This window comes from Natrix helvetica, assembly GCF_964273705.1.
Source record: "Natrix helvetica genome assembly, chromosome: 9".
NCBI lineage: Eukaryota > Metazoa > Chordata > Lepidosauria > Squamata > Natricidae > Natrix > Natrix helvetica.
Window position 1 is genome coordinate 13,577,809 of NC_138560.1, and position 13,676 is coordinate 13,591,484.

The 13,676-nt window shown below is 42.8% G+C and overlaps 1 protein-coding gene across 3 annotated transcripts in view; it reads right to left on the bottom strand.

Moving 5' to 3' along the window:
• Nucleotides 1-11,783, bottom strand: part of SESN2 (sestrin 2) — a 47,201-nt gene extending 35,418 nt beyond the window's left edge. For 2 of the 3 annotated variants that reach the window (XM_081962214.1, XM_081962212.1), the window contains exon 1: nt 11,325-11,780. In XM_081962214.1, the coding sequence (XP_081818340.1) occupies nt 11,325-11,414 (90 nt within the window). In that variant the 5' untranslated portion in view covers nt 11,415-11,780. Of the gene's footprint in view, nt 1-11,324 lie in introns of all 3 variants that reach the window. The other variant, XM_081962213.1, reaches the window with a different exon arrangement.
• Nucleotides 11,784-13,676: the final 1,893 nt, after the last annotated feature.

The window sequence follows — 13,676 nt, forward strand, 5'->3', positions numbered from 1 at the left end:
CATGCGCATGCACACCAGCCAGCTGGTCTTTGGGTTTCCGGAGCTTCAACACAAGCAAAGACCAGCTGGCTGGAAGCCAGAAGACTAGGTGACCGGCACACGTATGCTTACGGGCCAACTGGCCTCCAAGTTTCTGGGGCTCCATTCACACGCGCTCAGTTTGACCACTCAGTGCCGAAAAGGTTTGCCATCACTGGTATAGACACTCCGAATCAAGGAAGGGGCTGGACTGGAAGACCTCCAAGGCCCCTTCCAACCATATTATTCTATGTTTCAAATATTATTTCTGCCTTAATTTATGCAAAGGCTGGATTGACAGGTTATGTTATATAATACGTCAACAGCCTCCCTGAGATTGACACCAAAGTTTAGGGCTTAGCAATGGAAGTTGAATTAGCAAACCATAGTTAAACAAATCATGATTTACTGCCATGAATGCATTGAGGACCACATATTGCTTGCAGGTAGCACGGCCTAATTGGACGAATCCCCTTCAATATAGAAATTGTCTGGCAAGGGGCCCAAGGTTTAGGAAAATACACCTACAGAATAATTAAGTCTTAATAAAACTAATCTACCATCACACCCACTTCCTCCAGCGGTGATATCTATCCAATAATAGAAAAGAATTATTTCAGAGAGAGCTAATCTGCCTCCCCATCTCAAATTGCATAATTAATTCTCCCTTCCCTCCCGCCTCCCAGAGCTGATATTAGGTAGCCAAATGACCAGGCAAGTACCAAGATGCTGACTAAGTGGGGTGATGATGCCACTTGTACTTAGTCTGAACCTGGCACCCACATTCTTGATAAGCAAGTCAGGAGAGGTTAAGCAAATTACAAGCCAGGCTTCAAAACAAGGTTCTTATATCGTCACCAACTCTGAAGGTCGACGTTTACTCAACCTATTGGAGGCAATGCAAGCAAACCAAATAATGATGAATCAGCTATTTAGATCTACATTTTCACTACGGAAACTTAGAAAGAAAGAAAGAAAGAAAGAAAGAAAGAAAGAAAGAAAGGAAGGAAGGAAGGAAGGAAGGAAGGAAGGAAGGAAGGAAGGAAGGAAGGAAGAAAGAAAGGAAGAAAGAAAGAAAGATCCTAAGATGACTGATGCTAAAATCTCTCACTGTGTAAACATACTGCTCATCAAAATGACAGGCATTAATTCACATAGAGCCATCACATCTGTTCTATTTGTTTCAAAACCAGAGCCATCAATTCTGGACTGTAGCAAACTGGATCGCCATTAGATGTCAACAAAAAGATAGAGGGAAAAGGCTACTATTTAATATCTGCCTGGATATATAATATTCTAGGTATCTAATACTATCTAATAACTGCCTGGATTTTTGAAGTTCAGATCAGATACCTGTAATCAGGAACAAAACCAACCCCTTAGCTAGGTTCTGGTGAATATATTTATTATTTTAACTAATAACAGCCTGCAGCCCGAAAATTTGAAAATCTCTGGTTTAGGAATTCACTGTTGCTATTATTAACAATTTTTCTCAGTGTTGGAAATAAATAAATTGGGGTCAAATATATCTCTAAACCAGTGCTTCTCAACCTTGACAAGTTTAAGAAGTGTTGGCTTTACACTTGGCAAATAAGGATTCTATTCTATTCTATTCTATTCTATTCTATTCTATTCTATTCTATTCTACTCTACCCTATTCTATTCTATTCCACTCTACTCCACGAATTCTGGAATTCTAAAGTTGCCACGGTTGAGAAACACTGGCGCAGAAGAAGATGTATGTATTTTATATTTTCAGTTTCCGATGTATTTTGAGCTTTCCTGACTTGACTCAAGTCTGATTATTTAACTTCATGATAAGACTTCTGGCATTTTAATTGCATTTATTTTGTAAGAGATAACAAGGCATGCTAAAAGTGTGTCTGAAGCCCTGAAGCCCTAATTCTACATTGACGGATCTAAGAAATCCAGTTTGTGTTGTTTTGGAAGAATAGATCCAGTTGCATACAAGCTAATAAAGCTCCTTTATATTATCAGCTTGAAGACAAACTCTTTTGAGAGACTTCTTCTCGTTTGAATTGACCTTGCCATCTCTTTCAAACTATCTTCTTTGTTTTGCTGTCATGTGATTGTATTTTTGCACTGGATATGTTTTATATGGTGTTTTTTTTCTGTTTAAGCCATCAAGAGTTGTTTTGATTGCAGTGGCACAGAAATCTGTTTAATAAATACATACAATACTGTAGAGCCAGTTTGGCGTAGTGGGTTAAGGTGTCAGGTTAGTAACTGGGAGAGAGTGAGTTCTACCCCCACCTTAGGCATGAAGCCAACTGATTGATCTTGGGCCAGTCACTCTTTTTTAGCCCTAGGAAGGAGGCAATAACAAATGACTTGTGAGATCTGGCAGGAACTTGTCCAGGCAGTTTCTAGAAGTGAAGATTGACTCAAAAGCACCTTCTCTCCCAAAATACACACATAACATTTGTCAATCTGTTTGGAGCTCATAATTGTCAATTGCAATAATCTTCTAAGACATACTTTGCTACAATCTCTCCCCCACCCACCATCCCACAGCCAAACACTGCCAAACATGTCTTCTTATTCTGCCTTCTGAAATGGCACATCTCTGGGCATGCAATATATAGTAATCTCATAGAAGTTCTCGCTGTCTCTGATTAATTCTGCATTTGCCCTACTTTCCAGGCCAACCGAAGGAGGAGATGTCTCGTGGCACCTTTTCAGGCTAACCAATTTTATTAAAAGGCAGACATTTTTGTGAGCTGCACCTGATATAACTTTTAATAAAATCTGTTAGTCTGGACAGGTGTTACAGACGGCTTCTGATTTTTGGCTAACATAGCAACTAACATGGCTCTCCTCCTACAGTGTTTGCAGACTAGGCAATCAACTCCATTCCTTGTTCCACCATCAGGATTTGAAAGTCACCCTAATGATGCAGAAGGGGCCACTGCAGGAATGTTTGAGTTGGATATAAATTTTAAAGAGAAGAATAATCTCTCCTTCAATGGAAAGACATCTAAAAAACCTGGCAAAGCCAGTGCAAACTGAATAATTTTTATAAATAAATTGCATTACTATTGTTCTTCTCTTCCTTCCAAGTACCTATCTCCTCCCACTTATGACTATAACCATGTTGCTTGTATCTTTCAATTTATATTGTTTTATTTGTTTACTAGTATGATTTGATAGCTTATTAGTAACCTTGACTATCACTAAGTATTGTGTCTTTTTATTCTTGATGAATGTATTTTATTCTCCTTATGTACACTGAGAGCATATGCACCAAATTCCTTGTTGGTCCAATCACACTTCGCCAATAAAGAATTCTATTCTATTCTATTCTATTCTATTCTATTCTATTCTAATATATTCATCCTCAGCTAAATGCTTGATTATAATTGAACAATAACTTGCTGGGTTTGTAACACAAAGTAAGTCATAAACCAGAGTGATCAATCTCAAACAACATGCTAATCCAAAATACAAGCAAATCATGTGATGACTTAATGTATTTGTATAGCTTTGAAGTTTCTAACAAAAAGCTTCTAACTTTCTAAGAAAAAAATCATGGGCTGCCCCCCAACCCCACTGGATGAAATCTCAGCAGAGTAAGGAAAATCCTCAGGGATGAGTCACACCCTGGACAGCATTTCTTTACTCTCCTACCATCAGGTAAGAGATATAGAAGCATAGTCAGCTGAACAAATATACTGAAAAATAGCTTTTATCCATGGGCAGTCAGACTTTTAAATGCAACATAACACCACAATCAGGCTAATGTGATAGACTTGCAGTGCCAGTATAACATGCAACATGTATGTACGGTGTAATACAAGAAGATAAAGTTTCCCCTCGCACATATGTGCTAGTTATTCCCAACTCTAGGGGGCAGTGCTCATCTCTGTTTCAAAGCCGAAGAGCCAGCGCTATCCGAAGACGTCTCTGTGGTCATGTGGCCGGCATGACTAAACGTCGAAGGAGCATGGAACACTATTACCTTCCCACCAAAGGTGGTTCAGATTTTTCTACTTGCATTTTTACATGTTTTTGAACTGCTAGGTTGGCAGAAACTGGGACAAGTAACGGGAGCTCACCTTGTTATGCGGCGCTAGGGATTTGAACTGCCAAACTGCCAACCTTTCTGATCGACAAACTCAGCGTCTTAGCCACCGCGTCCCTCATGGTGTAATATAATAGTGTGTGTGTGTGTGTGTGTGTGTGTTAGTATGTATGAGGATAGTTGTGTTAGTTTATTACTTATTGGGTTTAGGGATTTCTTTTTACTTACTGATTTATTGAGATGTATTCTGTGTCCTTGGCTGGGCTACACCAGGGAGGCTCATTCAATTTCATTGTACACATGTTGTACATCAAAGGTTTGGTTTCATTTGATAACCCATAATTTGTTGGGGTGACACCCCAACAAATACCACCAAATTACTTGAAACTGGTCCATCTTCTTCAATGTCACAATGTCAGTCTACTATGTTCCAAACTCTGGTACATTCACACGACGGTGTATCCACCAATTACCCAAAGTGTGCATGCCAACCCAACTTCTGCAATAAACTTATCATTTACAATAGTCCTTGGCTTTCCAAAAACTACAGGTAGTCCTCAACTTACGACCACAATATAGCTCAAAATTTATGTTGCTAAGTGAGAAATTGGTTAAGCGAGTTTTGCCCCCTTTGACAACTTTTCCTGCCATACGTTAAGTGAATCACTGCACTTGTGATGAATGAATAACAAGGTTGTTGAGTGCGTTTGGCTTGACTTTGCTTGTCAGAAGGTCGCAAAAGCAGATCACATGACACCGCCCCCCCCGGGGACACTGCAACCGTCATAAATGTGAGTCAGTTGCCAAGCATCCGGATTTTAATCATGTGACCGTGGGGATGCTGCAACTGCGATAAATGCGAAAAACGGTCATAAATCACTTTTCTCATTGACAATGAAGAAGATGCATCAGTGGCATTGCAACTTTGAACAGTTACTAAGCGAACCGTTGTAAGTCGAGAACTACCTCTATTGATCTCCATCAAAACTAGCTAGTGAGGTTAATAATCAAGGATGCCAGGGGAATACAAGTATTCTAGTACTCGTTGCAACAGAGGTGTGGGCAGTTCTCAACGTACAACCATTTGTTTACAGACCAAAGTTGCAATGACCTTGGAAAAAGTGACGTATGACCGCTGCAGCATCCCCATCGTCAGGTGATCAAAATTCGGGCATTGTGTATTTACAATGGTTGCGGCATCCCAGAGTCATTTGCGTCCTTCCCAGGCACCTCCTGAAAAGTGAAGTCAATGGCGGAAGCCAGTCTCCCATGGAACTCTAATTCTATCCTTTCCATCCAGAAGAATGGCATTTTGTCATTCTATTTCCTTCAATTCCTCTTCCAAAAATCTTTGTGGGTGGGTTTTTTTTGTGTGTGCAAAGCCTTAATGTCTTTCTGTGGCTGGTGCATGCACACGCTAATACACGTCTTACTCAAGCAAACAAGCACAGGCTGTTTCCCTGTTTACTCTTACCCATACTTCCTTCCCTTTCTTCTGTTATTTCCTTAGGTTGCGTTTTACCTCCTCAGGGCGAGCAATCTGTGCCTGCGCGCCTGCATGAGCTTTGCGTTGCTCCTGCATGCATGTATTTGCACAAGCCAAAAAGCCCAACTCTCTCTCTCACACACACCAACCTGCAGATTCAGTGGCTGTCTCTGAATAGCACACAAAAGATCACGGTGGACTCGGTCACAATTGCCTGATCTCCTAAAAATTAAGCCCTAAACTATGATTTGCAAATCGTGAACTGCTCAGTTCATAGACGAGCCCGTGCACAACCTCAAACGACCAACAAGCATTTGGCAGCTGGGTGAATCACAGCTACAAAGTGATATCCTTTTAAAACTCTGTCTCCAGGTTATGCGGGATCATAATCTCCAACTTTCCTGTTCCTCGCAGGTGTCTGTTTTGGTGAGTGACTTTACAGCAGGGGTGTCAAACTCAAGGCCCGGGGGCCGAATCCGGCCCGCAAGGTGCTTAGATCTGCCCTGCGAGGCCACCCTGGAAACAGTGAAGGACTGGCCGGCCACATGCCTTCCCAAGTTCCATTTTCACTGGCAGAGGGTTGTGGGAGGCCGCAGCAGCCAAAAATGGAGCTCGGGAGCCCGTTTTTACTGGCAGAGCATTTGGACCACCACAGGCACCCCCGACACGAGTGATGTCGAGCTGGCCACACCCGCCCTGCCCATGCCCACCCCGGCCCCCCAAGGTCAAATGCAACACTGATGCGGCCCTCAATGAAATTGAGTTTGACATCCCTGCTTTACAGGCATTATAATGTCCTGGCACTTAACTTGCATCCTTCATCGTCAGATATGAGGCGGATAGCAAATACATTTCATAATAAATAAAATAACATTATGGCATACATGATACCAATCACATCATTTACTTATTCAGTTTTGTAAGGTCGCCCGTCTCAAAATCATGACTCTGAGCAGCGAACAATATCCAAAGAAAATATTAAAATGTTAAGATAAAAACACCACACTGAGAAAAACAGAAAAACAACACACCTAGAAATAGCAGTCGGGGTGAAAACACCCATCTATCACAAGTCAACATAACCACACCTCCTGATCTCCAGGCCTAGTAACACAACTGCTTCTGTCCTGACGCAAGTGCTGAAAAAACAGTATGTGTACTATGTGATTTTAACCCTTGCATTTGTTGGCTGGGTTCACACAGCACGCTTAGCCAAGCCATCGATCAACTCAGCAAGTGCACAAATGTAAAGTTTCATTAGAGGTAAACTAGGTTCATTGCATTATCTGAGATAGCGTATTGTACAACACAGGATATCTAGTTGGTTTATGTTGCTATGCCCAGGAAGGCAATCAAATGGCTTAATAAACCGGGCTAATTATTTAGTGTGAACCCATGATGCTATCGAATCAGGTAGAAAAAGATAAGAGAGTAATGGAATTATTCAGCGAGAACAGCCAAAATTTGGGGCTTGGGGGAGGCCCAAGAGAGTTTAAGACTATTTGTATTATCTTCTTACCTTGGAATGCAACAAAAATAACCACTTATTCAATTTAACCGGGGGAGGGGGGGGCAGTTTTGTGTATTTGTTAAAAGTGCTGGACCAAAAATGTTAAGTTCCTGGATCTCAGGGAGTAAATTTGGGCCACTCATGTTTTCTTTAAACATAATAGAATAGAATTCTTTATTGGCCAAGTGTGATTGGACAGACAAGGACTTTGGGTTTGGTGCAGATGCTCTCAGTGTTCATAAGGAGAATAAAATACATTCATCAAGAATAAAAAGATGCAACACTTAATGATAATCAAGGTTACTAATAAGCTATCCAATTGTACTAGTAAACAAATAAAACAATGTAAAAGGAAAGATACAAGTAACATGGTTATAGATGGTTATAGTCATAAGTGGGAAGAGATAGATACTAGGAAGGAAGAGAAGAATAACAATAATACAGTCTTAGTAAATTATTTGACTGTTGTGGGAATTAGTTGTTAAGCAGAGTGATGGCATTCGGGGGGGAAAAACTGTCCTTGTGTCTAGTTGTTCTGGTGTGCAGTGCCCTATTGCTGTCGTAAAAAAAACAACAATTCCACACTGTGCTGTCTGAAATTACCAAAGGAAGAGCAAGCTGTCCATTTAATATATAAATACTGTAATAGAGCAATGGGGAGGGGGGATAAGAAATTAAAAGCCCCCAGTCTGTGCCTATAGCTGTGTGATGATGGGGAGAGCTTCCCAGAAACTTCCCCATCCTTTTGGAGTCTGAAAAAGGGGCAAGGAGAATGCCTAGGGCTTCCCCGCTTGGGGCCTAACGGACAAAGCCACAATCCGGAGGGGTGTGTCTCTCAGTTGCACAACTACTGAAGAGGAGACAACCACACTTCTCAGCCCTTACACAGGAGGGGACTGGAGCCAAGCCAAGGGAAGCTGCTTGGCAATTGGTATGAAAAACACTGAATATTTCCTTTTTTACTATGACTGTTACTATTGGCTCTTAAGCCTACACTTAAATGGGGTGGGGTGGTTAGGAAAGACACCTGCCTGCTACTCTTTAATATTCTTTTTTCCAAGCATCCAAAGAGTAACAGATAATGGGAGAAACATAGGGAGTCCTCGACCATGATTGAGCCCAACATTTCTGTCGCTAAATGAGATGTTTGTTAAGTGAGTTTTGCCCCACTTTACGACCTTTTTTGCTACAGTTGTGAAATGAATCGCTGCAGTCGATAAGTTAGTAACCTGGTTGTTAAACGAATCTGGCTTCTCCATTGACTTTGCTTGTCAGAAGGCCACAAAAGAGGAACACGTGGGACATAGCAACGGTCATAAATATAAACCAGTTGCCAAGTGCCTGAAATTTGATCATGTGATCATGGGGGTGCCGCAAAGGTTGTAACTGTGAAAAATGGTCATAAGTCACTTTTTTCAATGCCGTTGTAACTTGTCATTAAATGAACTCTTGTTAGTCGAGGACTGCTATCCAAGTCAATATAAAGCGACAGTGCCTAACAATGGGTGAAGCTCGCTTTTCTTATTTCCACCAAGTGCTGCTTGCATGCACAAGTTTACAATCAGGGAGAGGTGATATAGATACTTCATTAACAGTTCTTCCTACTTCTACAGTAAAATATAAAAGATAAGGATAAGAATGCTTTTAAAAAAACCAGCAAGATACCCAACATGCTTAGGATCAATTGCATATTTCTTAATTGAAATGACAAGTGGGCCGGACTTCCTTTAAATGCACTAATTAAAGGACCTTAATTAAGTTATCTGGTTGCATCATTGCTTGAAAGCTTCCCTCTGAAATTGAGCTGACACAGCAGTTTAAATAGATACGGACTGCCTCAGGAGCTAATGTTTAAACATCTCCTTGACCTACTCACTGGATTTCTCCTTTATTTATTTAATTTATATGTCGCCCTGTCTCACTACGTGAAGCGATTCCAGGTGGCTTACAAAAAGGTGGGTGGAAAAAAAATGAAACAAAATCAAGGAGGATGAAATAAAATCCATTATCTGGGTTTGCACAATCGTATCACACTGTATGTGATATGGTGCTGGAGAAGACTCCTGTGAGTCCCTTTGGACTGGAAGGTGATCAAACCGGTCAGTCCTAGAGGAGATCAACCCTGACTGCTCTTTAGAAGGCCAGATCCTGAAGAGCAAACTCAAATCCTTTGGCCACCTAATGAGAAGGAAGGACTCCCTGGAGAAGAGCCTGATGCTGGGAAAGATGGAGGACAAAAGAAGAAGGGGACAACAGAGAATGAGGTGGCTGGATGGAGTCACCAAAGCAGGCATGAGCTTAAATGGACTCCAGAGAATGGTAGAGGACAGGAAGGCCTGGAGGAACGTTGTCCATGGGATCACAATGGGTCGGACATGACTTTGCAACTAACAACTATCACACTGTAGTGTAAACTCATTGCAGGGCCATTACACACCACACATTAAGCAATGAGCAAGTAAACAAAGTGGAAACTAGCTGCACTCAAGCACAGAGTTTTAAAGCAGGATTCGTTGTGAACAACCTCAAACTACGCCACCTACGTTCCGACCTAAGCATAGCACACAAAATTATTTGCTGTATAACGTCCTACCTGTCAACCACTACTTCAACTTCAACCTCAATAATACACGGGGCAAACAATAGATAAAAAATCAAAGTAAAGCGCTCCAAACTCGATTGGAGAAAATACGACTTCAGCAACAGAGTGGTCAACGCCTGGAACCCTCGACCTGGTTCCGTTGTCAGTTCCTCAAACCCCCATATCTTTAACCTTAAACTGTCTACCGTGGACCTCACCCCATTCCTAAGAGGTCCCTAAAGTTGGGGGGGGGGTGCATAAGCGCACCAGCGTGCCTACGTCCCTGTCCTACTGTCCCCGTTGACAGGTACTCATTTTATGCGTTCATGGCCATATTATACTTATTTATATCCATCTATTTGTACCAATCTCATGTGATTATGTCCATGTCTATACTAATACCTGTTGACAAATATGTTGACAAATAAATAAATAAATAAATAAAATACATACATACATAAAATCAAAAGCCCTTTCGAGCCAAGGAAATCGGTCGCCCAAGGGCAGAGGCAGACGCGAAGGTTTATAAATGCTGTCTTTCAGAGCGCGCACAACACGCCCCTCGGTCCGCGCGTGTCGGACATGCCCGTGCATGCAGGGACCCAGCAATCGCCCAATAACGCCGACCTACCCAAAGAGGAACTTCTTCCAGCGTCCTCCAGCAACTAAACCGTTCGCTAGGTAGGATCACCCCAACATCGACCGACCCAGATCCAGCCTGCTTCCCGCAGGCACAAGAGCCGACTTTGATTCGCGATCGGGCCTGGGTGGGAGGGGGCGACGTGGTTTTTTTTGGGGGGGGTTTTGTTTTTTGCTTATCTCGCGGGGAAGATGGATCAAGCGGCGCGGGGGTTTTGCGGCGGGGCAGAACTGGAGGAAGAAAGATTCTAGTCCCTAAGAAAGTGAAATGTAAGGAGCCCCGATGCTTCGTGGAGGGAAATAGGAGCGGATGGGAGGGGGGGGAGAATAGTCCTCATCTTCAGGGAGATCCGGGTGGTTGGCTTAGTCTAAACCAGGGGTCTTCAAACTTGGCAACTTTAAGACTTGTGGACTTCAACTCCCAGAATTCTCCAGCCAGCCAAGTCTTAAATTTGCCAGGTTTGGGGACCCCTGGTCTAAACCTTTGCAAGCCAACCGCTGACAGTTGAGTTCCTTTGCCACCCTGAACAATGGGAAGGAAGATCTCCACGCTCGCGCCGTGGGGATCCACTTCTCCCCACCCCCGAGTTGGATCCCTGCAGCGACCGCCTGCTTGCATCCCCAGCCTTTTCACCCCCCCCAAAGCACCCACCTCCCTCCACCTCAACCCCCCCCCCCGGCTTATTTTTCCTACTCCCGATTCTCCGGCTGATGCAACTACATTCTGATACATGTTCTTCGAAAGGACTCCAGCGCTACCAGCACCACCACCGCCCCTTTACGCAATTTTGCAGCAACAACTGGAGCGCACGCCCCCGCCCTCGCCCCTTCCCCCGAAAATGGCAAAGAACGCGGCGGGACACACACACACACGCACACTCACTCTCACACACATACACACACACAAGAGAGAGGGAGAGAAAGACTCGGATCGCTTAGCAAAAAAAAAAAAAAAAAAAAAAGAAGACGACGACGACGAAAAGATCGAGATCGGGAGATGGCAAAGCGCATCTCTTTCTCTCTCTCTCTCACTGTCTGACTTGATTACCTTCTTACGCCTCAAAGTTTCGCAGCCTTCGCAGGGCAAATAGCCTTCGACTCCGGCCGGGTCGCAACTCTCCGAGTCGGCGACGATCATGGTGTCCGTTTAACGCGATCGGAGCTGAAGGCGAGGGGGAGAGGGAAAAAAAACAGCAGCGGGCGGTGGGTGGGTGGGTGGGTCGGCCGCCTCCCGTCGTCCCTTCTCTTCTCCCAAACTGCTCCGGCGTAATTGAGGAAGGTCCCCTCGGAGGACAGGGGGGGATGTCCAGCGTCGGCAGCCGACAGAACGTCCGAAAGTTGCAACGTTCTAGAACGTCCAGGTGCATCGGGGTTCTAGAACGCTCAGGGCGGCTGTCGGGCGGGCCGGAGTCAAACTAACTCGGGTCGGAAGGCGCCTGCCAAAGCGGCATCGGTGGTGGCGGGGAAAAGCCCAAGCGCTCCAAGCGTCCCGCCGGTCGCTTCTTTCATAGCCGAGAAGAGGCAGGGAGGCGCTAAGATCATTCCGAGGAAGCCTCGGACACCCGCCCCGCAGCCAATCGCGTCGGAGCAAGGCGTGGTTCTTTCTACAGTTAGGCGCCGCCCCTCCGACTTTCTGCACCAATGAGGAGGAAGGGGGCGCGCTTGGCGTCATGGGAAATGTAGTTCCCGTCCTGATTGTTTATCTCTTTGAGGGCTGTCTCTCCAGCGGGGGTTCACGTGTACCCTGAATGCTGGTGCGGAGGGAATGGGTGGGGGTGGGGCAGTGGTGGGATTCACAAATGTTCAACAATCCAATGAATAAATAAAATACAATCCAACTTTTGTACTACGTCTATTCAAAGGCTCTATCTGGTTATAAATTCAACACAAAATTTCTTATGCCACCGAAATGGCTTCATTAAATTTTGGAAACAGGAGTGAAATCTACATCGGTTCATTGTGTATTAAGCATACTGAATCTCATTCAGCTGGCAAAATGTATCAGAAAGAGATGTGGCACGATTAATTCTGCAAGCAGTCTTGCATACTTAAACCACCAGGGGGGCATGTGCTGGACAAACTCATCAAAGATCAATGAAAACGTGTGTGGAGCAAATGTTTCAACTCCTATCCTCAAAACGACCCTTTAGGGCTCTGCACACCAGCACAACTAGACACAAGGACAGTTCCCCACCCCCACAAATGCCATCACTCTGCTAAACAACTAATTCCCACAACACTGTCAAATAATTTACTAAGACTGTATTATTTCTATTCTTCTCTTCCTTACCAGTACCTATCTCTTCCCACTTATGACTATAACCATGTTGCGTGTAACTTTACGATTTATATTGTTTTGTTTCCTAGTATAATTTGATAGCTTACTAATAACCTATGACTATCACTAAATGTTGCATCTTATGATTCTTGATTAATGTATTCTATTTTATTTTTCTTTATGTACACTGAGAGCATATGCACCAAAGACAAATTCCTTGTGTGTCCAATCATACTTGGCCAATAAAGAATTCTATTCTATTCTATTTTTATAAAATCAAATAAACATGTCTAGGATTGTGCTATTACTCCCATAAACTAGAAGAGATATGGCAACACTATCATAAATACACGAGGAAGAATCGCACTGCACAATGTATTTGTTCTGGGGCAGGAAAACAAAAACAAAAATATTTCTTGCAGCGATCCAAGTTATTGACACATGCAAGAAGAATTTGGCATCTGTACGTCATTTGTGCCAAGTTTAAAATCTGGTCAACAGATATTAAAATGTCATTTGAAGCAAAAAAATTATTCAATTTTTAAAATGTTAGTGCTATATTAATTGGGTTTGTTTTTTGGATTGTTTCTAATTTCCTTTTAACTTTTGTAATATGTGTTTTTTAATGCTGTACGCCGCCCTGAGTCCTTTGGGAGAAGGGCGGCATATAAATCCAATAAAACAAAACAAACAAAACAAAAAGCATCTAAAAAGAACAAGGCTTAAATGTGCCAGTGAGCTGCCATTAAGTTACCTTTAAAAAAATAAAATTAGTTGCCTAATGAGTACAAACTTACCTGTGTTTAAAAGGCAAGCCTTGCTAACTTTGATAGGATTTATTTGTAATAAATGCATATTATTGCATTACATGCTGGTCTAAGATTGTAATAAAGCTTAGTATACAGTACTATATTGAAAAATTTAATTGCCAATCTTCAAAATTTGAGGAGAAACATACACCTTCAAGGTGTCTGCTCTTAAGATTCAAAATTTAAATGCAGAATAATATAGAAAAAGTTCATTATGGCTATATTCAGTTAATACGCCAACCCATGCTTCATCTAAACATAGGTTGCTCAATAATTAGTCTGGATTTGCACAGCAATAGATTAATCACACAGA